The 26,291-nt window shown below is 46.5% G+C and overlaps 1 protein-coding gene across 1 annotated transcript; it reads left to right on the top strand.

Annotated features, from left to right (window-relative positions):
- The first annotated feature begins 5,084 nt into the window (after window positions 1-5,084).
- LOC146357889 (interferon-induced transmembrane protein 1-like) lies at window positions 5,085-10,870 on the top strand. The gene is made up of 2 exons (XM_084858259.1): window positions 5,085-5,401; window positions 8,349-10,870. Exons 1-2 carry the CDS (start codon window positions 5,144-5,146, stop codon window positions 8,511-8,513), a joined length of 423 nt encoding a protein of 140 aa, XP_084714385.1. The 5' UTR covers window positions 5,085-5,143; the 3' UTR covers window positions 8,514-10,870.
- Window positions 10,871-26,291: the final 15,421 nt, after the last annotated feature.

Genomic DNA, 26,291 nt, shown 5'->3' on the forward strand with positions numbered 1-26,291 from the left:
GTATGGGTTAAATAACACATGGTGGGCTGTCATGTCATACAAACAGCCTTATTGTTAAAACAATGCAACATCTTTTTGTCAACCAGAAACTTGACCAGCGCTATGTAAGAAGCTTCTTTCCTCAAATTGGGGAAAAAATAGAATGTGGTTAATAATAAATCTATAATTATAATACAAACATTAATTTAAATCGATGAAACATTGCAAATTGGACGTGCAATACTTGAAGTACCTTAAAAAAGAAACTCTGTAGCCCTGTTCCCACAACCAGTATAGGTAAAATCAGCACATGAAGGTGTGGGATTGAGTCCACTGGATCTACGCCCAATCTCTGTTGGGGTCTTCTGATCCCAAAAGAGATTACGGCTCAATCCTGCTCCCTGCTCTTCCATAAGTTGATTCTACACACACACACACACACACACACACACACGTGTGAAAAGCACTTTTGTTGCATGCGAATAAAGCTACTGTCACTGTATTGGTGCAGACTGCAGGTTAGCTCTGTATCTTGGTGCGGATTCTGTTAGTCCATCAGGTCAACCCCCCCCCCCGCCTTATCTTCTTGAATGTGTGATTTGTAGACAACTGGCACTCGGATTCACGTGCAATGCTATCTGTTGTGAATGGTACATTTCAATGACCAGTTTTCTTGTAATACATATGGAAGAAGAAATCTGGGAAGTCTATTGAGCCCCAATATCCAAGTCATATTAAAATCATAATTTATTGAAGTCATAATTTTAAACACACATGCAGCATTCACAGAGAAGACGCTGGTTTGATGATCCTGCTACTGTCTTTTTGCCATTTAAATTCAGCAACTTTTGTACTGGAATATGTACTAAAATATGAATCAGACCTATATCTTGTCCATCTCTCACATGGTTAAGGGTGCAATCCTATGAATGTTTAGATGGAAAAAATCCTACAACTTCCAGCATTCCCCAGCCAAAAGTAGGACTTTTTTCCCATGTAAACATGCATAGGATTGTGCCCCAAGATGTTTAATCACATGCCTGTTCCATCCTTTCCCCTAAAAATGTATTATTTATTCCTACTACTACTCGGGATCATAGAGAAATCTGCAACAGAATCAATTGAGTTTGGATTTTTATTCATCCATCCTGTGTATTCCACAGCAGACTGACTTTTCCCCAGTTGGGTGGGTTCTGCGGACTGGTTTTCTAACTTTCCGGAATTGTGTGCAAATTCAGTAATAGGAAAATATGCAAAAATTTAAAAAGCAGTTGACAATGCATATTACCCCCATAGGCTAAAGTGTGAAAATGTGCTTGGGGGTGGGATTTGCACATTTTCCCAAGTGCAAATTTGCACATGTGTGAATTTGCGCAAATTCAGAAACAAAAAAATCTAATGCCATCGATGAGTGGACAACAGAACAAAAGGTGCCTGGCAATCCGTGAAATGCAGACAGAATGGATTTTACACAGTCTGTACATCCTTTGCTGCTGCTGCTGCTGCTACTACTACAGAGAATAGGATTGTAAAGAGATATAAAGGGGTTCTCATTGTACGTTACCTCTGTTTTGGGAATGAGTTTCTAACTAGACCATTTGAGAACAGGATTAGGGCTGCAAAACTATGCACACTTACCTAAGAAAGTAATTCACTTACCTAGTGAATTCCACAGGACTTGCCTTGGTCTAATCACAGCTACAGTGCAATCCTATACATGTCTACTCAGAAGTAAGCGGTGCTTCCTCTCAGTTAAGTGGGTATGGGATTGTAGCCTTAAGATTGCACTGCAAGGCAATATCATGACCACGTTTATCAAGATACCGTTATTGGAGCAAGACACAAAGTTATTGCATATGCTTTGCCAGCATGATACTTTTCTTGTCTGATCAGTGGTGTAATGGCACCAGAGCTTGCAGGGCACAGCACTTTTTGACTGGCAGGGACACTGATGTCATCTGCCACCCCCCACCCCCCACCCCCCACTTCCTTCTATCCCCTGAGTTTAGCTGCAATTCTCACAGGAGCTGAAGGGAAGTGAATTTTACCAGAAACAAAACATTGTCCCTGTTGTAATGCAAAATATTTTGGGATGACTTGGTCTTGAGTGGGTAAGTAAAACCCATTAGCTTTCCAAAAGACCTGCCTCTGGCAGACATGCCAGCACTGGTTTGTTGGTATGGATCAACACAGCTGCCTGCATTTTTGGACATTCCTGGGGTGTGTGGCTATGGAGAGTGTCATGATGAGTGCTTGCACTTCAAAATTTACCACTACATCACAGTATGTGACCATTGCTTGTAAAGGGACATGGGACATCATCCAGCAAAAACAGCAACAAGAAAACACAAATATTCCATTGGAATAACATTTATTTATTCTATCTCTATACTGCCCAATAGCCAAAGCTCTCTGGGTGGTAACATGCACCCCAAGGGAAGAAAGAGGGATGGTGAAGAAAAATATCAGAGGAAGGAGTGGGCAGACAGATGGCTGGGTGAAGGTGTACAAGACCTAACAGCTGTTCATCAGCAGAAAAACAACAGTGTGATAGCATTGCCTGGGGACAGTTTGATTCCCTCCCCTTCCCAGGCAAAACTGCAATGCCGTAAGATGCGGGAAAGCTGCACTTTCAGTTTCCTCAAAATTCTTTCTCAACAGAAAACAGGTGCCTTTGTGTGGGCGGGGAGGGATAACAAAGCTGGCCATCTGATTCTGCTTGGTACAGTCTCTGAAACGAGACACTGGAGCTACGGCTCCAAATAAAAGAGGGTATTACTTTCTAAGGAAGAGCCATACAAAGAAAGAAGCATGGGTTAAGACAAACATTTTCTGGCAGGGCTCATGTGCCTTTAACAGCTCACAGTGAGTGGAAAAATGGGAGGTGAAGCTTTTCTCAACACTGTATCTGCAGATGCTGGTGAAAGGCTCAAGCCTGTTTTAAAGCTGCTAAAGGAGCCAGAGTTGTGACAGGAAATGGAAATTTGGAGACCTAGATACGATGGAGAACAGAAGGGCAGGTCTCATTCCCCTTGCTTTAGAATGCAGTTTTGCGGAGAATGTTTTCTCATGTCCCCCTATGTCCAATAGGACTTGCTCTTTAGACCACTTAACAGATTTTATTGTATTAAGTGGTATAGAAGTATTAATTAATAAATAAATAGTGCAGACATAGGCAACATGATGCCTGCAGGCACCAATGCACCCCGACACTTCCTGGGGCCCACCAAGGTGCCCTAGCCCCACCTTTTTCTAACCAGCAGTTGGAATCACTGAGAAATAGGTTTCTGTTGGTGCTGAAAACTGAGGGTTCAAGGGACTTATTTAGTGTGTTGGGGCTCAGACCCCACCTCTGCATTGTGCTCAGTCTTCTGGGCAGGTGACTTGTCCTTTGCCACACTCCCCATGGCAGCCATTTTGTGAGGGGTGCACAGGGCAGTTTCTCAAATGGACAAATGTAGCCATGGCCCCAAACGGTTGCCTATGCCTGCTCTAGTGACACTACACTTCCTCAGTCTGTTGAGAAAGACACTTATCTGGGAGTAAATCCCATTGAACTCAATGGGACTTATTTCTAAGGCAAGATGTATAGGATTGCACTGTTAGTGTGCTTATAATCTAAGCATTCACAGCTTGATCTAGCAGGGCTAAATGCACATGAGGACAGGGCTCCTACACCTTTAATGCTTGTGTGGAAGAGGGAACTTCAGCAGCTGTAGGTTGTCATGGTGTTAACTGCTTGACATGCAAGATACACCTGTTGAAATACCCTCTTCTGCACAACCATTGAAGGTGGAGGATCCTCTCTGGCTATGCTACCTTGATCCCCTGGTCCTGGGATACAGAACCTCAGGGCCAAATTCAGCCCTCTGGGCGTTCCCAATCTAGCTCTCTAGGGTTTCTCATATCCTCTTCTCTTGGCCCCACCCCAGCTTTCTGGAAGTCCTCAGGACCTCTTCCCCTTTCCCCCCAACCACTGATGGCTTGCTAGTTTTCTGGATTATGCGAAGTTTTTCCCCATGAAAATGCCTCTCCTAAAGCTTAATTGCTGGTATCTTTAAGTTAAGATATGCTGGTATTTTGGGCCCCACCCACCACTGGAATGTGCCCCCCACACACACACACAGCTTCTCTGAAATGGAATTCAGCCTTCAGGCTGAAAGAGGTTGTGCACCCCTGCCTTAGCCCTTTATTTGGATGTAACCCTCACTGATTGCTATAGACTTACTTCAGTATTCTTAAATATATTTACCACTAGGTAGTAAGAGCTGGCTCACAACAGCATGGGAAGACTGCAGGCTCATTAGCATGTGCATATTGGATTGACGGCATCTTCAGAAGTCCTCCTTTAGATGCCCCCACCAGTGGAGGTGAGATGGATGGCGACCAGAGAGAGGATCTTTTCGCGGGTGGTGTGTTAACAGACCTTCCTCCCCAAAGAACTTCACTTGGTTCTAACCTTAGTATATTTTCAGTGTCCATGGATATTTTATTTTCCCAGACGTTTAAACAGTATTGTGAAATGTTGTATTGCTTTAGCTTGGTTTTTGTATTTTATTTTTGTTTTCGTAAACTGCCCGGGAAGTTCTATAGTTTTGTTTTAAAAAATAAATAAAAATGTGTGAACAAACCAGTTACATACTTCGCAAAAATAAATAGCGGACTTCATATTTCGCTTAACTAGGCATGTGCCATCTTCAGTGCGCGTAATATCTAATGTTTGTTAAATGTATGTATGGGATCGGTAGTTTTTAACAGCTCTTCTGTATTATTATACGAATTCGTTTTGCGGGTGTAATGTGGACATGTGGTTAAGTAACAATAAACGCATCTACTTGAGGCTTCGGAGAACGCGGTAACACGCGCAACCGCGTCTCAAGCGCCGCAGCCGGAAACCCCGAATCACGCCCAGCCCAGCCCAGCCCAGCCCAGCCGTTTCCAGCGGAGTCCAGCCGCACGCGCGGCTACTCCTCGCGATCGCGTCCCGGGCCAGCTGTGCGCAGAGGTAGAGTTTCATTTCCTCCAGCCAGCCGCGCTCCTGGCGGGAAAGCGAGAGCGCAGCCCGCCTCCGAGTACAAAAGCGGCGCAGCCCCGCCTCTGGCCTCGGCACCAGCTTTTCTCCGCGCCGCCCGGAGCGCCCCCGCCAGCGCGTCCCGCCGAGAAGATGGCCAGCGGCGCCCCGTTCCCTTTCCCCGCCCAGGGCAGCGGCGGCTTGCCGCGCTACGAGCACCTGAAAGACGAGCACGACATGGGGGTGATCGACGCCGCGTGCGCCCCGGCGCGCTCCGCCGTGATCCATATGCAGCAGGAGCAGCAGCTCTACGCGAAGCCCCCCAGCGACCACTTCCTCTGGTCCCTCTTCACCACCCTGTACTGCAACTTCTGCTGCCTGGGCTTCATGGCTCTGGCCTTCTCCGTGAAGGTGAGCCGGCGCGCCGGCGCCGCTTGGCGGCCATGCGCGCTCCGTTGTGGCTGGCGCCCGCGTCCGCCTTTCCCTGCGCCCTTGATCGGGGGGGGGGCCTTGATCGGGGGGCGGCGGTTACATTCCAAGGTTCGGGCGCCTAAAAGCTCCTCTGGCCAAGTTGCTCAGAAGGGAGCCCCGTCGACTTTCGTGGGACTTCATATTGCGTACGGCTGCTGCCCGAGTGGGTGCGGTGGCGGACTAGCCGTGGCTACTCGGGGGCAGCAGAGTAGGAGGTGGCTATGTTATTTCTTCGGGTGTTCCAGAGCTGTGCTCTGGGTTCAGATTACACCGGGGGGGTAGTGCGTGCGTCCGTGTGGGAGGGGTCACTTCCAAATACTGCGGGTGTAGCCTTGCCTTCCGTTAATTTTGCCCATTTAAGTCCCCAAACAAAAATCAGACCGAGAACAAGAGCTCGGCTAGATTGTGTGAGAGCAGCTGCGCGTTTAGTCAGTGTGTCTGTCCCCTTCATGTAGAAAGTGGGGGTGTCTTTTTCCCCCAAGAAAGAGAGCATGGTGGGGGAAACAAAGCCCCCCTTCCCTTGCTGTGTCCTGTTGCTCCTTTTGTCCCCAGTTGGCTCCCTTCCAACCTGTGGAAAGTTTCAAGCAATAGAGCGCAGTGAAATAAGGCGCGGGAGGGTTTTGCCTTGGGGGCATGTAAAGTGGCATGCCTACGGCTGCCCTGCTCTGTTTAGTTTGGTCCTTGGCAATGCAACAGGAGCAGGCAACCTTGAGGACTGAGCGGGTAGCTGCAGCCTGGTGGTTTATGGGATAGCTCTATCCCATAATTTGGCAGCAGTTGATCAGATAAGTCAGCACAAGTGCTGTGATTCAACAATACAAATTTTTGTACTCTCCACCACAGCTGAGTCCTCCGGTACCATTTCCTCATTTGAAGAGGAGTCACGTTTTTTCATTCTCTGTTAGGACAGGTTTAGGCATGCACAGGCTGAACGCTTTATGTCTGGGTAGCTGAGTGTCTTAAAAAGAGTTGTGTGTTGATATGAAAACTGTATCCGTGGTGTTTGATCTGCCACAGATCATTCACACAGACATGCAAATCAAGTGTGACACAGCCCTTAGCTGAAGTCTTATTTACAGGGATAATTCAGAGAGATGGAGGGTATCCGTGTGGCACTTCTCTCCTCCATGTTAGAGACAAGCCCAATATCCTTATGCAGTCCAATTGTACGCAGAGGGTCTTAAGATCTCAGTGGCTTGAGCTCTGCCTAGCCACATAGTGTTGGGCTACAAATAAGCAATTAAACAACAAACAGTGACTTTAAAATGCGGAAGCAAGAAGATACTAATTCTGAGGAGCCCATAACCATCCCATCCAAGTGAGGAGGTTCCATTTTGTTTCAACAAGGAACTGAAATCTTAGAAGATGGTGGCAAAGGGCTAGAGGTCGAGGGGGTGCTATGATGGGTCAACGAATTCAAGTTCATATTTATTTGTTTTGTAGGAGGTCAATTCTGAAGGGTTGTTGGTCCTGCCCAAAGGCTGCAATCCAATACACAGCTATTTGGGAGTACATTCCATTGAATTCAGTGGGACCTACATAAGTAGACATGCATAGGAGTGCGCTGTAAAATCTTTTCTGTCCCTAATGAGATCAGTGTGTTTTAAAAAAAAGCCTACAGACATTCATCAGGTCCCTCTTTGCACTTCCTTAACTTCTAAACTTGCACCAACTCTTAATAAATGCAATAACTAATCCAGAATGACATTTCACCAACTGTGTTGCCACTTTTCCTATTATTTGAAAAAAGCCAATGTGTTTCCTCCCTATCTGTTCCTGTCTACAGTCTTGTTTCCTGAATGTGGGGAACAGCAGTGAGAAACATGCAGCTTGATCCCAAACATATCTCTAGAGTTGTGCCAGCTCCCACCCACTTGGGGCAAAAGGAAAATGTGTTCTTCCTCCTCCTGATTGATAGATCTCTGCAACAAAGCCCTTTGTATGCTGTATTAATTCCTGGATCTTGATCTACTCAGGCCCCAGTCAAACCAGTTTTGAAGACTTCCAGAGTGAAACACAGATGCATCAAATTAACAGTTTATTGATCGGGTCCTCACAGCACACAGGACATTGCCCCATGGATCAACAAATTCCTCCAGGCTGGCAGTGTGCATTTTCCTCTAGATTGAGACCAAATTGGTCTGCTCTTAGCACCAGCTTATATAGTTATCTCCCATGTTCCAGAAGGTGCCTCAAACATCACAGACTGGGTGATAAAATCACCTTTCCCTGGGAAAGCAGGGCCTCAGCTATCCAACTAGGGAGGGGGAATTTCTCAGCTTTTTGGTTAGAGAGGTCGAAACATCCTTATCTTAGAGGGATGAGGTAACTTCGCAGAGGCCAAGCAGCTGTAAGGCTGTTTATATGTGCAGTTGTAAATTACCTTGTATGAGAGGCCTGCTTGGATAACTGCAAAAGTGCCTGTTATACTAGGCCATACTTGTCTCCATGCACTGAGCATGCTGTACAGGACATGGCTGTGGGAGCTCACTAGACTCCTTGCCAGTCTTCCGGTGTCAAACCCACTACGTATGCCCTCTCACAGTTGGAGTAATGCTGTTGGAGGGAAACTTTCTTGGGACTCAGATACACTTTTTCGGCATATTTTAGCCTAACAAATGATATAAGACCAGTATTTTGGCCTGTTCTGATCTTCGCTATCCATAGCATAAGGTAGTTGCACAAGATGCACAATCGGCACATGATGCAAGCATAGGATTCCTACATGCTACGTTCTTCCTGTTTTGTTTTGGGCTGGGGTGACTTTTTCTGTCTCATTTGGTGCTAAAGCTCCAATCCAGAAACTGGGATTAACACTTCTACAAATGCATCAGCGGCATATCTTCCTGTTTGCTTTCCATAGTTGATATTTCTTCTCTCCTAACAGGCAAGAGATCGCAAAATGTTTGGTGACCACAGTGGAGCTGGGAGCTACGGTTCTACTGCCAAATGCTTGAACATCCTGGCTTTGGTGCTGAGCTTACTGGTTGTCATCACTTTCATCACCCTGGCTGTGACGGGGGTCATTGCTATCTTTCACATGCCACAATAGCCCCTTTGAAGAGGGCCGCAAACTGACTTCCTTTTGAAAACCCTTCACCACCTTTTCTTTGCTTCACAGGCTTCCACTCAGTCTCCTGTTTAGTTTCCACGTGTAGTTTGCCAAAGAGCAGCCCTTGCCTTGACACAGTGTGGCATTTGCTGTGATGTCACTCTTGCTTTTGCCAAGATGGAGGTGGACAAGTGTCCATTTCAAGAGCTGTCATGCTGTTGACTTTGTTTTGTCATATCCCATATGGCCTTGCTGCCTCATCTGTACCCTTTGAGTTAGTACTTCTACTGATTGTAACCAGTCAACTTTCACTTCTACTGAATGTAACCAGTCCAAAAAGTCATGATGAGGCTTGGGGGAAGAGGTCAGGGTTGGTGCACATGAGAACCCCGTGACGGGAGGGTTTTCCAGCTCCTGATGCAAGGACGTCAAGATTCTGCAGTCATTGTAATACTTTTGTACTAAGATATACCTTGGCATCAAGTGGTAGAGCTTGATTTTGTCTACATTAATACTCTTAATACATTTGTAGAAACAAAAAACACTTGCAAAGTGTTTTGTTCTTGAGGCTGTTTTGTAAACAAAGGAGCTACAATCTCTACCCCCCCCCCCAAAAAAAAGAGGGTTCCAGCTACAGGGACATTTCCCTTAGGGATTTGTGTGTGTATGTATGTATGTATGTAAGTATACACTCTCTCTCTCACTCCAGAGCCAGTCACCTCGTGGAATTCACATGACATGATCACTTGGGATCCTCCCCCCACCCCTGAGCGCTGCACAGCCATCATTGCACGCTCTTACCCTCACAGCCATCTTCCCAGCAAGCATTTGTGGGAATTGCTGGGGCAAGAGTCACAGTTTACCACAACTTGGGGCTTGCAATTTCAACACTAGTGAAGAGCAAGTGTAGCTCTCACAGCTGTTTCCCCGGAAGGACTGTCTTTGTGTTGGTGTCCTGGGAAACAACTGAATGGTGCAAACAGATGGTGGCCATGCTGGCTGGGAAAGATGGGATGTACAGTCTGACAAACCTGTATGTCTGCATCTCTACCCTGTGAGAAAGGACAGGCTGCAAGATACCCTTTTGCCTATATTCCTCAGAGGTTCTCTCCCCGCCCGCCCCCCGGTGTTTTTGAATAGTTTTAAAAAGTAAAATCTTGAACTAGCTCACTAACCCTTTCTTATCAACATCCTAAGAGTAACTCACCAAAGCTGCTTACAGCAGGGTATCCCCCGGGCCTCCAGAGCAGGGGTATTTCTAATAGGGGTAGGTAACTTTGGGAGGTCTGGGAGCTGTTTTTGCTCCCCAGACCCTGCACCCCCAGGTCACACCTCCCCACTTCATGGTGCTAAAAAAATGGTATCCAGAGCAGCTGCGGAGTGTCAAAAGGATCAAAATAGCTTGTTTTCAAAGTTGATCTTTTTGGTGCTCTGTAGTAGCTATGGGGCACTCAAAGGGCCCCAAAAGTTTCAAAATGGACTCTAGATGCCATTCGTTTAAAAACAAGGGTTTGGGGACAATTTTTGAGCTCACGACCAGGATATGTATGCGTGTATGTATGAAAATTCAGAATTATTAGATTTTATTTACATTTCACTAATGTTAGCAAAAAATAACGAATAAAGAGTGCCTCTGAGTATGTGCAGAATGCTGTTCTCACCATTGAGAAATTGCAGCTTACCCCTCCTGACACAATAGTGATGGAATACATCCCACACTGTATGGCTGTGAGAGCTGGACTATAAGGAAGGCTGAGCGCCGAAGAATTGATGCTTTCGAACTGTGGTGCTGGAGAAGACTCTTACGAGTGCCCTGGACTGCAAGGAGGTCCAGTCAGTCCATCCTAAAGGAAATCAACCCTGACTGCTCATTGGAAGGACAGATAATGAAGCTGAAGCTCCAATATTTTGGCCACCTAATGCGAAGAGAAAACTCCCTGGAAAAGACCCTGATGCTGGGAAAGACTGAAGGCAAAAGGAGAAGGGGACGGCAGAGGATGAGATGGCTAGATAGCATCACGGATGCAATGAATATGAACTTGAGCACGCTCCGGGAGAGAGCGCAGGACAGGAAGGCCTGGCGTGCTATGGTCCATGGGGTCACGAAGAGTCGGACACGACTGAACAACAACAACATCCCACACAGATTAAAGCCTCAGTATTCCTTTTTTAGATATTAAGCACTGACCACACCTGTTGCAAGAAAGTTGCATCCAGATTACATACATTCTGTTCCCCTCCCAACAACAATGCCTAATTTTTCCATCCTGCAGCAATGCATCAAACAGATGCTACCTCTGTGTTATGTGCAAGCTTGCTTTGTCTCCTCCCCATAAATTAATTTATGCCAAAACATCACCACGATTAAGCCAAGGAGTCTGTTTTCAATAATAGGCTAAGTTATTAGAAAAGTACCTCTGACCATGTACAAAGTGCCTTTTTCTCACCACTGAAGCTAGAGTCCATGACAAAACACAAATGACAAAACATACCCAGAATTGAGCCAAAAGGGTAGCCAAGTCAGTGGAGTGGAATGGGGTGGGCAATTCATTAAACCCGCAGTACCATCCTCACAACTCAGGACTTCTGAGTAAACATGTAGAGGATAAGGCTGTAAAAAATAACTTGGACTGCAATCCTATGAACACTTTCCTGGAAGAAAGCATAATTGAACATAATGGAACTTACTTCTGAGTAGACATATAGGATTGTATAAGTGAGCAGTATTTCTCTTCCTGCCCCCCCCCCCACTCCTGTTTTTATTCAAGCTTATCATTCCATTGCCAGATAATGGCAACTGACAAAGTAGCCCCGGATTCCTTCCTCTGCAACCATGTGAACACTTTCCCCAAAGAGTTGGATGAGGAGAGAAATAAATCCTCTTGACTGTCTGCATAAAGTCTAATACAAATCAGAACATTTATCCCCACCCCTACCACGAGAATTCCAAGACTTGAAATGGGTGGAATAAAGAAGAGAAAGACCAGGATAGAGTAAGGGAGGAAAGAAGAGGAAAAGAAGAATGGTGATTGGAAACGGAGAGGGGAAGGAGAGGGAGATTTCCCAAAGCCAAGTAGCTCTTTTCCTGCCCTTCCCCTTTTCTCTTCAAACTTGAATTGCAAGCAAATTTCCAGCAGTGGGCATGTAAGAGTAGAAAGGGAGAGAAAAAACAAAACAATGAGCAGACAGTGGAAAGAAAGGTGGCGGTGTCTCCTATAGTTTAAAAGGCTTCTGCCTTCATGCTATATCCCCTCTTGGTCTGCCAAGGGAGTGGGTCCCAGAGCACATCTAGACGTGCCTTTTACTCCAGGGCTGGTGTGAGTGGAGGTCCTTTTGATTAGATGATGCAGTCGCCACCTCGCAGTCTTCCGTGGTTTCCACCCGGAAAATGCGTATTTCCAAGGTTTAGTTTTCCTCTGAATTTTTCAGCTGCTGTGGCTTCACCATGGCGGAGTGCGCTGTCTAACCATCCCTCAGGGTGACAGCACAGTTTGCGGTGGGCGTGGAGTGGGCGGGGAGTGACAGTGTGATGCCTTTTTCCTCCTCCCCTCTCTTGCTTCCCAATTGCTTCCCATCCTGCCCGCAGTTGTGATGGGAGAGGGGATGGGAGAAGGAAGAGGTGCTTCATGCCGCCGCTACGAGCAACTGCGTCCCTCTCTGCCGGGGCTCTGCTTGGCAGAGAGGGCCACAGCTGCCAAGGGAGAGGGAACCAGAGCTTCGTGCCGCCGCCACTGCGAGCAACTGCACCCCTCTCTGCCAGGTGCCATTGCTCGCGGCGGCAGTGACCGCACTCGCCGGGCTCCCGTGCCACAGCAAAACTGTGCAGGAACTAGCCCCAGTATATCTAGGTCATTGAGCATCCACAGCACAGGATCTATGCAGCTCCAACGATGCAATAGACCCAGTTGGCGCCATGTAAATGGGGCCCTAATGTCTCCTTGTCGCTGCAATATATAGGCAGGCTTGTACTGGGTCAGATGATGTCACTGGTGCATCTAAAAAAAGAGAAAAAGATCCAAGACCGTGCCCAGGTGTGCCAACATTTAACAATGCCCATGCTCCAGAGCATGGAAGAGTTTTGTCTTGTCTCTTTGCCAACTACCTGAAAGATAAAATCTCCAAGAGCCAAAGTATTTCTATGGGGCTGGGCAGTTCCTAGGGAGGAGATTTCAAACCCTCCAGTCAATATCCTGGGAGGGCCTGGCCACACATCCTTCCTTTGTTCCAAGATATTCCTAGAAAGATGAAAGGGGGAGGGAGAGGTTTGGTTCCTCATACATTCTGACGCATCTAGAAGGCTCCATTTTAGGGAAGGATGGAGGCCAAGGAGAGGGGCAGAGACATTAGAGCAGGGGTGCAGAATCAGGCCTGGGGCTCATACCTAGCCCTCTGGGTTCTTCAGAAAGCCATGCCCTCTTCTCCTGGTCCAACTCCCTTTCCCCAACCACCAATTGTTTGGTGGTTTCCCAGGTTTTTTTTTTTTTTTTGGCAGTTTTTCCCATTCTGAAAGGTTGGTATGTTTTTCCTAAGTCTTAGTTACTGGCAGTAAGAACTTAAGATACAATATACTTATTGTATCTTAAAGACAGCTTGGCCCTCAGCTATTTAGGGTGCAATCCTATGCATGTTTAGACAGAAAAAGCCCTACAATTCCCAGCCTGCTGGGGAATGCTGAGACCTGTAGGACTTTTTTTCTCAGTCTGAACATGCATAAGATCTAATTGCATCCTAAGTGTACCAAAACTGGGCAAAAACAGTCCTAGCCACAGCCATGACCTGGGTATCCAGTCTCAATGCTTAGGTCCTAGAAGCACACCCCAACTGTAAATTTCAGTCCTCAAGGGGAGTGCTATTCCATCCAAAACAGGTTAGCCTTATTGCTGAGTTCTTGTTTCACTTACCAGGGGCCAATCTACACGTCCGATTTAATGTGGTGGTAGACTGCATTGCGGTCATTTGTGACAGATGATGTTGCTGCCAATCCACCACCATCCCACCACATCTGTCTTGAAAATGCATATTTTCGGAAAGTCCTTTTACTCCGGAGTGGTTCCACGGCAGTGTGCTCCATCCCCCTGCATTAAATCCTGGGCATGCCTCTGTGACCTGGCTGTGACCTGCAAGTGATGTGGTCAAGGGGTGGGGCTGCCCCCCCCCTTTCCCCCATTTGCAGTAGGGCTGCTTTCACAATACGTAACCTCTTTTCCCCATTCATAATAGCAGTAGCACTGTTTCATTTACAATAGTGGAGTAGCCTGTTTATATGTAGTGCGCAATAAAGAATACACAGAGCTGAAGGAGACAGGGCAGCCAGCAGCAGGAGCCTGCAGCCATGGTATTTCACAGTCGCATTACTGCAATACAGCTACAACTTTGCAGTTGCACAATACTCCTACAACTAAGGAATACTAAGAAGGAGAAAGGGCAGCCAGGGCAGCCAGGGAGCATGGACAGGGCTAGGAACAAAGTTCCCCAATCATGGAATTGTGCTGGGTCGCCCCTTCAGAGTAATGCAGCAGTTTGCTTTTTCCATCCACAGACAGCAGCCACTAATTCATTCATGTCTCCCCTTCAGAATAGTCCCGTGTGTGTGTGATTCCCTGCGTGTTTGTGGGGAGGAGGATGCTTAGTTCAGGTTGGAGTGGAGGCAGCAGCAGCAGCAGCAGTGTACTCCAGAGGGCTAGCAGAGGGAGGCAATTCCAGCCCTTTCCCTCCATGCAGGATCTAGGCGCCTCCTGTCTGCCCGCCCCTTGGTCTGTCCCCAGGCTTCCATATTGCTGGTTCACAGTTGGTGGGTGCGAGTGGGAGAGGTGTACGGTAAACTATCCTATTACTTATCTCTTCCATTAAACTTCCCTGAGCAGTGGAGCACGGAGGGGGGGGGGAGCAAGCCTCTCTCACTGGCTGAGCAGGATCTCTGGCACTGATGACATTCACTTCTACTAGCGGGACTCCGCCCATTCAACCACAAAGTAAGGTGGATTAAAGTGCCGTTTGACCCGTGAAAAGGGGGGGGGGGTTGCTTCATGTGCCTGGGATGGATCAAAAGCAATTTCATGAAAATCTGGATGATACCGGAAACACTTCTCATTCTGTTTCCATTTAGACTCCCCCCAGGAGCACCTCTGTCTGGTGTGAAGTGAGCTTCAGTTTATTTGTGCTCATGCAGTCCATTATCAATGCCAGGTAGGGATATCAGAGAAATCCACAATGGAATCAAATGAATCAGCAACAGATTCCGCAGCTGACCAGCTTTTCCCAAGTTGCATGGATTCTGTGGGCTTGCGGACTGGGTTTTTTACTTTCTGGAATTTTACGCAAATGTAGTCATAGAGAAGAACATAAAATAAAAAACACAGGCTGAAAATGCACATTTCCCCCATAGGTTAAAGCATGCAAATGTGCATAGGGGGCGGGGGGATTTGTGCATTTTTGCAAGTGTGAATTTGCACAAATTTGGGAAACTGGAAAAAATCAGATCCCACCAATGTATGGACGATGGAATGAAAGGCACATGGCAATCTCCGAAACACAGATGGAACGGATTTTACAAAATCCACGTATCTCTTATGCCGGACATTGTTTTACAACCTCAACAGCTTCCTTGGACTGAGATGAAAAGGTGAGAGTTGAGCATTATCTGTATGCTGGTGGCACTGAACATGGATACCTTCCCCCAGCAATTAAACAGCATGGGGAAAATAAATAACACAACTTTATGGGGCACCACAGAACAGGGTGGGTGACCTGTGGCCTGCCTTGGGTTGCCCAGCTCCACCCCCAAATTCCCCACCCACCCACCACTGCTGCCGCCATTGTGCTGGAGCAAAAGGCATGTGGGGATGACTCTCCCTGAGCACCCTCTTCCCCAGCGCAATTGCGCTCCTGCCAGCCTGCTCTTTCAAAGGCTGTTGAGACAGTGATGATGCTATTGAAGTGAGTGCATGAGGAGAGCCATGCCCCAGCACCATCTTCATCAGGATCACCGGGGGGGGGGGGGGAGAGGAGAGAGAAGGTTAGAGCCTCTCCCTCCTCCCCAACATCCTGATCAGGATCCTTGGGAGGGTGGGGGGGTGGAGAAGCTTAAATCTCTCCACTTTCCCTCCATCACGATCGCTGGGTGGGGTGAGGTTAAAGCCTCCCCTCCCATCCTGATCAGGATTGCTAAGGGTATAGAGAAGCTTTAAGCTACCCACAAGCGATTCAGATCAAGATCACTAATAGCAGCGTGGAAACAGCAATCTTTCTCTGTGCTAGGATCTTGGGGTGGGAGTGGGGAGAGCGAGACAAAGCCTCCTCCAGTGATCCCGACCAGGATTGCTTGGTGAGGGGAGGGTTGAGAGGAGTGAAACACCCCCCCACACACTGCAATCCTGATCAAGTTTCCTTTGGGGGGGTGAGGTTAAAGGCTTAAGACTTAGAATCATAGGGTTGGAAGTGATCTACAAGACCATCGAGTCCAACCTCCTGCTCAATACAGGAAGCCTGATTCCCAGGCGGTTTCCCATCCAAGTACTAACCAGGGCTGACCCTGCTTAGCTTCTGAGATTGTGTCCCCAGCCTGGCCACTTGTGTTCTATGCCCACCCCTTCCATAGAACAACATCTAAGGTGGCAAACAGGAGTCCCCCATCCCCACTGCCTGGAATCATTCCTGCCGGAAGCATCAGAACAATGGGAAAACAGTGCCCTCAAGTCCCATCTGCCCCAAACAACCTAGAAGAATGCAATGGTATTGACAGGTGCTCAGAGGTTCAACAGAACCAACAGATTTGACTGGTTCTCATTATGCATTGTCCACCAAGGTGCCCAAAGCTGTCAGTATCCCATAAACTGGCCTGAAGCTGATTTATTTATTTATTATTTATTGTATAAATTTCTATAATGCCCAATAGCCAAAGCTCTCTGGGGGGTTGATGACAGCTAGCTGGAAAAATGCCCTCTTGTAAGGAGGTATTCATCACGCCCCTTACCAACTCAACCAGTCCCTCTCTGGCCACACTTGATCTATCTAGAGCCCTTGATCTATCTAGCAGAGTTCTTAAATTCTTTACAAATTGTGGTAAATGCAGACTTCTCACATGTGCTGATGTCCTTGTATTGCTGCCAGCCAGCATAATGCTGGTAGTAAACATGGTGTGGGAGGACATATTGTGCCACTCTTAGAGCTGATTCACACATGCTGTTCATCCCTTGACTTGCACATGTGAATGAGCCATCCCAGATCAAACATCAGACATGAGAAATTTCATACCACCTCAGGCACAATGCTTTCCAGTGGAATCCGTTCACACATTCATCTGCAAGTCATCAAGAGTCGTTGTGATGAAGAATGTTATATCCCTGCATGTGAGAGCTGGACCTTACTAAGCATACCTCAAATCTTATTCTGTAAATCAGTGGAACTAATCCAGAGTATGTTGCATGATGTCCACAGCTTTAGTTATCAAATCACTGGTTGAAACTGGGCCAGTGACAGGGGAGAAGTGTTAATTTTCAGTATCTCTTTACCTTCCAGTTATTGTTGTTCAGTCGTTAAGTCGTGTCTGACTCTTCGTGACCCCATGGACCATAGCACACCAGGCCTTCCTGTCCTCTGCTCTCTCCCGGAGTGTGCTCAAGCTCATATTCATTGCATCGGTGATGCTATCTAGCCATCCCATCCTCTGCCGTCCCCTTCTCCTTTTGCCTTCAATCTTTCCCAGCATCAGGGTCTTTTCCAGAGAGTTTTCTCTTCGCATTAGGTGGCCAAAATATTTGAGCTTCAGCTTCAGTATCTGTCCTTCCAATGAGCAGTCATTGGTTGATTTCTTTTAGGATGGACTGATTTGACCTCCTTGCAGTCCAGGGGACTCGTAAGAGCCTTCTCCAGCACCACAGTTCGAAAGCATCAATTCTTCAGCACTCAGCCTTCCTTATAGTCCAGCTCTCACAGCCATACATTTTATTTCAGAAATAGAATACATTCACAGAATGGAGGGGGGTGGGGGAGAAAATAACTTCCTTCCCCCAAAACATGACTCTGTTGAATTTAGTGGAATAGATGCAATACTAAATAGATGATGTGTTTAATGTTTGATCTGGCAAACGCAAACCCAGTATTAGCCAGTTTGAGAGCCTAGAACAAAAAGCCTTTCATCAGCATATCCCCAAAGACAGAGAAGAATGCAGAGCACAGCAGGGAGCAGAGAAGAGAGTAAGTGATAAGAAAGTTCAGGCAAGCTGTGGGATGAGGGGGAGATGCAAAACAGCATGATTTAAAGTGGCTCTGTAAAGCTTGAGACCCACTAAGCCAAATGCAGTCCACCAGTCATTTATCGTAGCCCATCAGGGACTTGATAGATCTTTTGCCATTTTCTTATGACTGCAAAAACAGGAGTGGATGCCAAATAGCTGTTGGGTCAGAATATGTGGCTACTGGCCAGTGGTTTGCTTGGTGCATCATACATTTTGTAGGCATGTGTGTACGCACTCACACTGGTCAGCATAAGGACTGACCATGTCGCCTGGAATAGAAATCCAGACCACAAACGGGAAAAGGTACAACTCTTATTGATTATGAGTATGACACATTGGCTCACAAGGTTGCACTACAATGCATTTGCCTCCAAGGCTACCATATGATACACTTGCCCAGAATGCCCCAACCACAAGATGGGATAAAATTACCAGGTGATCATGGCACACTGCGACCTAATTTGACTCCTTCATCAAATGGGGATTGCCAGTCCACTGATCTTCGAGTAGAAGCAAGACCTGAACCTTTCTGATCAGTTCAGGGCATGGCTTTAGTGATGGGACAGGCAGACCGTCCTGGAGTCCACTGACCAGGGAATCCTTTTTAAAGACATACAGATCTTAAATCAAGACAACAGGACCTGTGTTACTTCCCACTTAGAGGTGTTCTTCTGCTGGATGTTCTATTATTTTTAGCCAAGCAAAGATACAGAGGTGCAAGCCACTCTTTATGCCAGGCAACTTGTGGCCCTCTAGATGTCGCTGGACTGATACTCCCATCATCTCTCACCATTGGCTATGCTGGCTAGGGCTGATGGGAGTTGCATTCCAACAACATCTGAAGGGCCACAAGTTGCCCAGCCCTCTTCTATGCTATCCTGCAATACTGAAGTCATCCAAATAATGTAAATAATAAAGCCAGCTCACCAATCCAGTGATGTGTTCAGCAGATCAATGGATGAATCCTAATCAATGAACTAGATCCAGATTTACTCATACTTCAAGTAGACCCGTTGAAATTGATGGACTTAAATTAGTTATGAATAGTTTAAGTCCCACTGATTTCAATGGGACTAATTTAAGTATTAGTAAATTTGGCTCCAACCCCAATGAATTCACTAAAGTTCAGCAATATGTCAGGTGACTGTGATTTAAAAATTCTTAAGCAATTATGTTTAGAAAATCAAAGCAACGTGTTCAGCCAGTTCTTAGCAAAGTCTTGTTCCACTTCCAAGTTTATTTTTGTGCCCCCTTCCACCACTGTTAATGGCAACAGTGGTTGTGTTTGTGTGTGTATATGCTACACCAGGAATCCATTGCACAGAAAGGGCAAACTGAGGTAACTTATTTTAACTATCATCATGAGCGCAAAGCAAAGGTGAGTCAGGAGTTCCATGCACCAATACACAAAAGCAGTTTTTTGTCTAATCCAGCAGAAAATAATGCACAGAAAAGGCAAAATGAAAGTGTGTGTGTGTGTGTATTGGAACACCTCACAATACACCTCACAAAGCAAAGCAACATACTTGGCTGCTGCTTCCCTCCCTTCTCTGGATTTTGGAATCAGTCCAAGATACAAGCACAAAGCCAAACTCTGTCTGTCTGTCATGTGCTCTCTCTCTCTCTCCCTCCCTCCCTCTCTCTCTCTCTGCTCAGTAGTTGTCAAAATGTAAGGAAAAGTAACTGAGAGGCTCAGGGTTCACACTATGCTGCCCTCTTCATTGTTCTGGTCTGAACTGAAAGAAAGAGCACAGGACTATTAATTACAGTCCTCTGCAAAGGCATGGGAGAAACTGCAAAAAAAGCTGGAAAACTGTTGGTCATGGGTGCTCTACATGGGTACCCTATTCCCAAAGTAAGCGCTGGGTCCTGTGCAAGTGCAAAACTAATCATGGCCCTATTTGGGAAGCAGATAGAGTGGTTCTCATGGAACAGTCCCCCAGTGCTAACTCTATTCAAGGGGAACGTTCTGAGCATGTACACCCAATCACACATGTGCCATCACCAGTCCAGCCAGCAACAACAGCAGCGAGCAGAAAGCAGAATCAAGTGGATGCATGCCAGCTGGAAATGCAAGTAATTTGCTGGCCACAGGTGTGTTTTTTGCTCTTGCTCAGGCCCAGGCCAGAAAAGTGGGAGGGGTGCTGCCTAGCCCGCACCAAGTAATGGGCCACCCCTTGGTATAGCACAACCTGGAACATCCGCAGTCCATGCTACATCTATTTCCCATATCTGGAGGTCTCTTCTCTGGTGATGGGTCATCAATATTGCTGCAGCTGCACGCTGCACTAGAGGACTCAGAGAAGTTGAGGGAGGTCTAGATCAGCCTGGCGGATTCCCTAGGCTACACTTGTCCTCCTGTGACAGGTTATACTAATTTAGGCAGGAGTCTCAGGTGATCTGACTGAAACTCCTGGGACCTTAAAGGAGGAGTTGAAAGAGCACACCAAGGTTTCATGTATATAGCTTTATTTTCCAAGACGGATGCTGTAGGGATGCTACCCATGCCTTAAGGAAATGCAGTAGCAAAGTTAGCTACTCATTCATATTCACACACATACAACCCAAAGTTGGCCATGCCATGGTGTAATATAGGGGTGAAGGACTGAAATTCTGGCATGCGCATGCAGTCCTGGGTTCTGCTGTATTCTCATGTAAGGGTTATTATCCCCTAAGATTTGGGGTGTGGGTGTGTTTCTTCCAGGCTTTACTTCATTCTTCCAAAATGTAGGTAACTCATAACCATTATTAACCAGTTTTGGGGAATTGCTTTCTTAAGCATCTCAGCTCCAAGCACCTGATCATTATTTCACAAGGTCAGCTCTGGCTAAACATATGAACCCCGTCGTTTGGCATATTTGCCTGCGGCCCCTCTTTCTCGGTTCCCTCTAGAAACGTTCTCTTCATCTTGGAGCTTGAGTGAAGCCTTCACGCACCCTTTGCTCATGGTCTTAGGCCCCATGCTAAAGGAAAAAACTAAACCCACATCCATTCTCACATTCCAAAGCAATTATTAGAGCAAGCAATTACAAAACAGAATTGAAACAAGAGAAAAATAGAAAGCATAACAGGATACAGATACATCTGGTATTGGTTCGTCACACTCCCCTTGAATGGGTGGCAATATTTTTACCCCTCAATACACCAGAGACCTTGGAATAGATGAGGAGAAACCAAGAGTGGCCCAGAGGACTGTACCACGGCATGCCCCATCTGCTATGACATCTCCTGTGCACACCCTGTGGGCTGCAATATTGCCACCTTCTTCCTTGCCACCTTGGAGGTCTTGGAGCATGCACAGAAAGGCTTAGGCATGTTAGGCCTCTCTGTACATTCCTAAAGTGGATTGTGTGATGCATTCTCGATAATATCTACTGCACAGTTCGGGTGGAACCAAATGGATCTTTTCCACTCTCCAACAAATCTTTCCTGTTCCTCTCAACCCTAATTGTTATTGCTTAGCCTTCCTTAAAATATACTTGTGAACCAGCCAAGAAGGAGCAAGCTGTACACAAATGATATTCTCTGCAAAAAAAGAAGACAAAGTTTATTCAATAATTGGATTGTAATTTACAGCTTTGAACACAGCCTTTTGCACAAGCATACACAAAAAGCACCCAGGAAATGGGTCTGGAAATCTTTCTCTATAGATTCGAGCTTATTCCAGTTTTGGATGAATTATGTGCTCATAATTACTTCAGTAGTAGTCAGCATTCCTGGCGAGTTCACCATAGGCCAAGCCCAAACTATGAGATTGACTTCTGTGCACACAACTACTATACATATATGCATGCCTTCACACCCTGGCCTATACACTGTGACTTGTGACGCTTTACCTCTAATTTACTGAGCATGGAAGCCTGCAGACTCTGAAAACTATTAGAAATGTTATTTACGAAGTGATACTGGAATTCACCAAGGAAGCACATGTTCACATCCAGCTATGTTGGCAGAAACACTGTCTTTTTGACATCTGATAAATGAATCAGGTTTTTGCAGCCTGGGGTTCTGGTAAACCATCTTAGCTTCCACATGAAAACTGAATGCTGAACAAAAAGAGCAAGGCCCCATCTACGCTGGGCTTTTACTCTGGGCTGGGTGCGAGGCGAGGTCCCTTGTGATAGATGATGCAGTTGCAACTTCGCAGCCATCCGTGGTTCTCGCCTGGAAAAAGTGGCGTTCCAAGGAGTCGTTTTACTGCAATTTTGGGGGTCTGCTGCGGGTTCCCCCTGTGGTTGCAGGCTGTCTGTTCCTTCCCTGAACTGACTTCACATCTTACAGTGGGTGTGTTGTAGGCGTGCATAGTGCCTGCGTCACTGTGACGCCCCTTTGCTCCCCCATCCCTTTGCAGCTGCACAGTTACAGAGGCACAGAGAAGCGTTTCCATTTATTTAATCACACTTTCACACATTTTTGCAGCTTCATATCTTCGCAACGGTTGCTTTTTGATTCAGTACCCAAGGGCTGGGGAGGGTCTCGGGGGAGGAACAACATCGCTCCCAGCACCATTTCAGAGTAATGGCTAGATATGTAGTGCTCACGCTTGTGAGTGTGAACCATTGCGAGAGTCTCAGGCTGGGGAACTGACAAACTGATGGTGCAGATATGAAGGAGCACAAAACACCCACTTTTTACCTAAAACAGGGTCAGAAAGACACAGCAGAGTCCCTCAAATATAAAAGAGCCACTGAAGTGTTGCACCCCCACACTCATGGGACTGCATAGCTGCGCATTTTAGTATAATGGCAAAAAAAAGAAGGGCGAGGCGAATCTCTTAGGGAAGTGTGCAGTACATCGTGAGTGTATTGCAGGGCATGCTGACTCAAAGCTGCATTGCTGTGCAGTTGCGACGGGGTGGGGGGTCAAAGCGGTGCCATATAGATGGGTCCCAAAATCAAACCAGATGCTACCCTGCACAGGAAGAAAGGAAGGAAATGCCATTTCAAAAAAGCCTGACAATGACCTGTCTCCTCCCTTATTTTATCCCTTTGTATCTGGAAATAACCCTGCTGGCAGATGGTATATAGGATTACCTGAAATTGTGCATGCATCACAGGTACAAGAGTTAAATGTTAATTAGGTTTTAAAGTGAGCATGACATAGCCTGACCAAAAGAGAGAGAGAGGTTCATTTATGGATTCCAAGATAGGATGTGGGATTGCTCTTATCTGGCTCATTTCTGGTTGGTGAGATTCCTCACGCATGGCCCCAGCCCCTCTCCTAAGCACGCAACTGTGATGGCCTTTCAGCCAGTTCTTCCATCGCTCTCCCTTTGTTTCTGAGCAATTCATTGATGGAGCATTCACAAGATAGGCTGAATGCACTGGCTGACCCTATCAACCATCTGTAACATGAGGTACATGCGAGAGATGGTGGGGAAGGGAAAACTGGACCAAGGGCTGCTTCACAGGACATTTAAAAAAACATGGTGGTCAGCTGAAGCATACTGTTTAGGTGATTTTGGCAGGTTGACCTGGTCTTATGTGGCTAGGCAGGCCATATGCTAATGGCTTTGGGAAAATATAGACATGGTGGACCTCTGCTTGCAGTGAGCTGTTGTGGGTAGGGATGCACAAGCACGTTGTGCTCATCACTAAGGAGCTCGGTCCGTTGTGTGTGCTCCATGACAGTGGATGTAAAATAATTCTCCAGGACCTCTCAGCAACTCTCAACACCATCAACCATGGTGCCCTTCTGGATATGCTGTTTGTGTTGGTGATCGAGGACATGATGTTTTGCTGGTTCCACTCCTATCCAAAGAACTGATTCCAGAAGGTGGTGCTGGGGCACTATTCCTCCACCTCATCACATTTTTGCTACTGGGTCCCGCATAATTTTGTCTTGTCTCACATGACTTTTTACATCTACATGAAATGGCTGGGTGAGGTGATCTAAGGATTTGTAGATCCTTTTTTGTTTTTTTCCTCAAAATACTGTAATGTTGGAAACTGAAGATTCTGATTATGTTGTTGGTAGTGTTTATTTCATTTATAAAAATAAAATAAAAATAGATTTTAAATTATTTTTTTTACTGGTAGTGTAAACCACCGATATAATGTTGTTATTGGATGACCTATAACACTCCTGAAAGCCAGCTATGCGCACACCCTGCCTTTCCCATCAGGGGCACATGCAGCCTCCAGGAATCACCACTCTGAGGTGCCTCGAAAGGCAAGGAGCATGCTGAGCCAGCTCCATGCATCCCTCAGCTTTTCTGATGAGGAAAGCCAAGGGGTGCCCAAAGCCTCTTTGGGGACGGTGTGGGGTCTTAGCATACCCTCAGGCCAGGGGGTGGAGAAGCCTCATAAACCTAATCCAAGTTGAGGCCAGGGGTTCCCCACCACTGTGGTAAATAAATAGTCATTGCAAGCTTGCAAACTCCTGCTGAAAGCAGATATGCACTCAGTTACTTTCTCAGTTAAATTTGATTATTGACCCCTTAAAATCAATGGGTTGACCCCTCTACTGAGAGCCTGTATGCCTAATCCCTTTCTGGAACATGGAGGCTCCTGTCCTCCAAGCCCACCCCCGGATGCTAGCAGGGAGAGGAATCCTCACTGTTATCTCTGATCAACAATTGGAGATAACAGCAGGAATTCCACTTTGTGCCCCTCTTGCCCTTCCAATTGGGAGGGGAACTGGCATGCAAAGCTGACACCTCAGCCGGCACTTGGAAGAGCTGATCCTTCAAGCACTGCCTGAGTCCATTCATGAGCCGTCCCAACTGGAATGACAAATGGCATGCACAGCTGGCCGAGTCCTTTTCTCCATGCAGAAAGTTATGGAGCTACAGACTGCAGCTATAGTTACCTGAGTATTGTACATTTCATTTATTGAAATGCACATCAGGAACATAAATGTGGTTGGATGTAAAATGAGAGAAATGTATGGCTGTCTAGGCAAATGACTATGGGCTAATTCATGCATTACTTGTGCAGCGTGATTTCAGTTTCTGCTTGGTCTGGTTTCATGCTGCACTGGTGTATCAACAGTAGTGCCACTCCCTACAGATAGATAGTGTAGAAGCGTCCCATCATCCACCCATCCTGTGTCGTTGTTCCCCATTTCAATCTTTACAGAAGTGGCAACCACACTGCACTGTTTGAATTGGTCCTAAGTGAAACCACAAGTCATACAAGCCAAGGGTAGTAGTATGATGAACACATCAAAGAACTGGAATGGACCAAAAGATCACCAAGCCCAACTCCATGGTGTAAGCTAGGATCAACCATCAATGCCCAAAAGATCAACCTAGACAATCCAGGCCACGGTGTGCTTTGCAGGGCAGGGATCGGGTGCGCTGCGAAGAAGTGCCTGTATAGCAAACAGCTCCAGGGAGAAGCCAGCCAAAAAACAAATGATGCAGAAGGAAGGCAACAAGCCTAGCAAGACCTCTGGCCAATCTGACTGGAAAAAAAATGCATCCCTAAATTTCAGTATTACAATCAGCCAGATCTCGAGCATAACTCCCATAATTCAGCATAATTCACCATGTCAAATCCAAAGGAAGATTTACTGAGTGAACACAACAAAACAGCCATCTGGGTGGTGCCAAACCAGGCTGCAATTAATCCAGATCCTGTACCTACTCCACTTGCACACTTTTCTATGGGACAAAATGCCCACATGAAGCTTGTTTGATATTCTCATCCTAGTTTTTTGCTGGGTAGGTATTCACCATAAAAGGGACACAGGCAATATATTAGAATATTGGGTTCAGCTTTTAAGACATATCGGATAACAATTATTGCCCCTTGTTTGTATTCCTTTTAGAGGTTTCCCAAGAAACCAGGGTAGAGAGCAGCAACAGATGCGAAGCTTGGGAGCAGCTTGCACAGCTGCCGCCAGCGCAGAAATGGTCTTCTTAGATGGACAAAGGAGTCTATTCTCCAGCCCCTTGAAACTGACAATTTAAGTCAGAAGCATACCACAGAATGTTGTCATAAGATCAGATGTAAATGGGCAGTCTTATCTCCTTTCTCAAAGAGAAAGTTCCTGGGTTTCCCATGCTTTCCTCATAACTCACAGAACAAGCATAGCCTTTGAGAGCAGGAATTCTATTGATTTCACTGAATGAAGCATGTTTACTTTTTGTAGCCAAAGTTTAATGTATCTAGCTCTGCGTCTGGGCTGAGTTTCTGAGAGATTATATTATTTCATTAGTTTCCATTTAGTCTCCTAGATGAACGGCACCATCCTATATGTACTTTACACCTAGGGCACGTTCACACATGCTAGCCCATCGTGGGTGACAAGCTACGCACTGGGCATTGTTTTGCGAACAGACCCCAGTGCATGGTTGGTGCGCCTGACAGATTATCAAGTAGCTTGTTCCCCACCTTTTCCCCTTCAGTCCTCCTGCCGGCTCCACCTTGCAGCCCAGGGGACTTGACATCAGAACCCGTCTTGTCTGCGCCAAGGCCCCGCATCTCCATGCTGATCGCGAAGGCTTTTTTTCCCCAGTGCCCCTTTCCTCTTGCCAGTGCCAGCCTCTCCAAAGTGCCCAAATGGCACTTCAGAGGGGCTGCCACCCCTCCCTCCT

Source organism: Heloderma suspectum, chromosome 1 (genome assembly GCF_057233095.1).
Source record: "Heloderma suspectum isolate Gila_16-S chromosome 1, 16-S_ref, whole genome shotgun sequence".
Classification (NCBI taxonomy): domain Eukaryota; kingdom Metazoa; phylum Chordata; class Lepidosauria; order Squamata; family Helodermatidae; genus Heloderma; species Heloderma suspectum.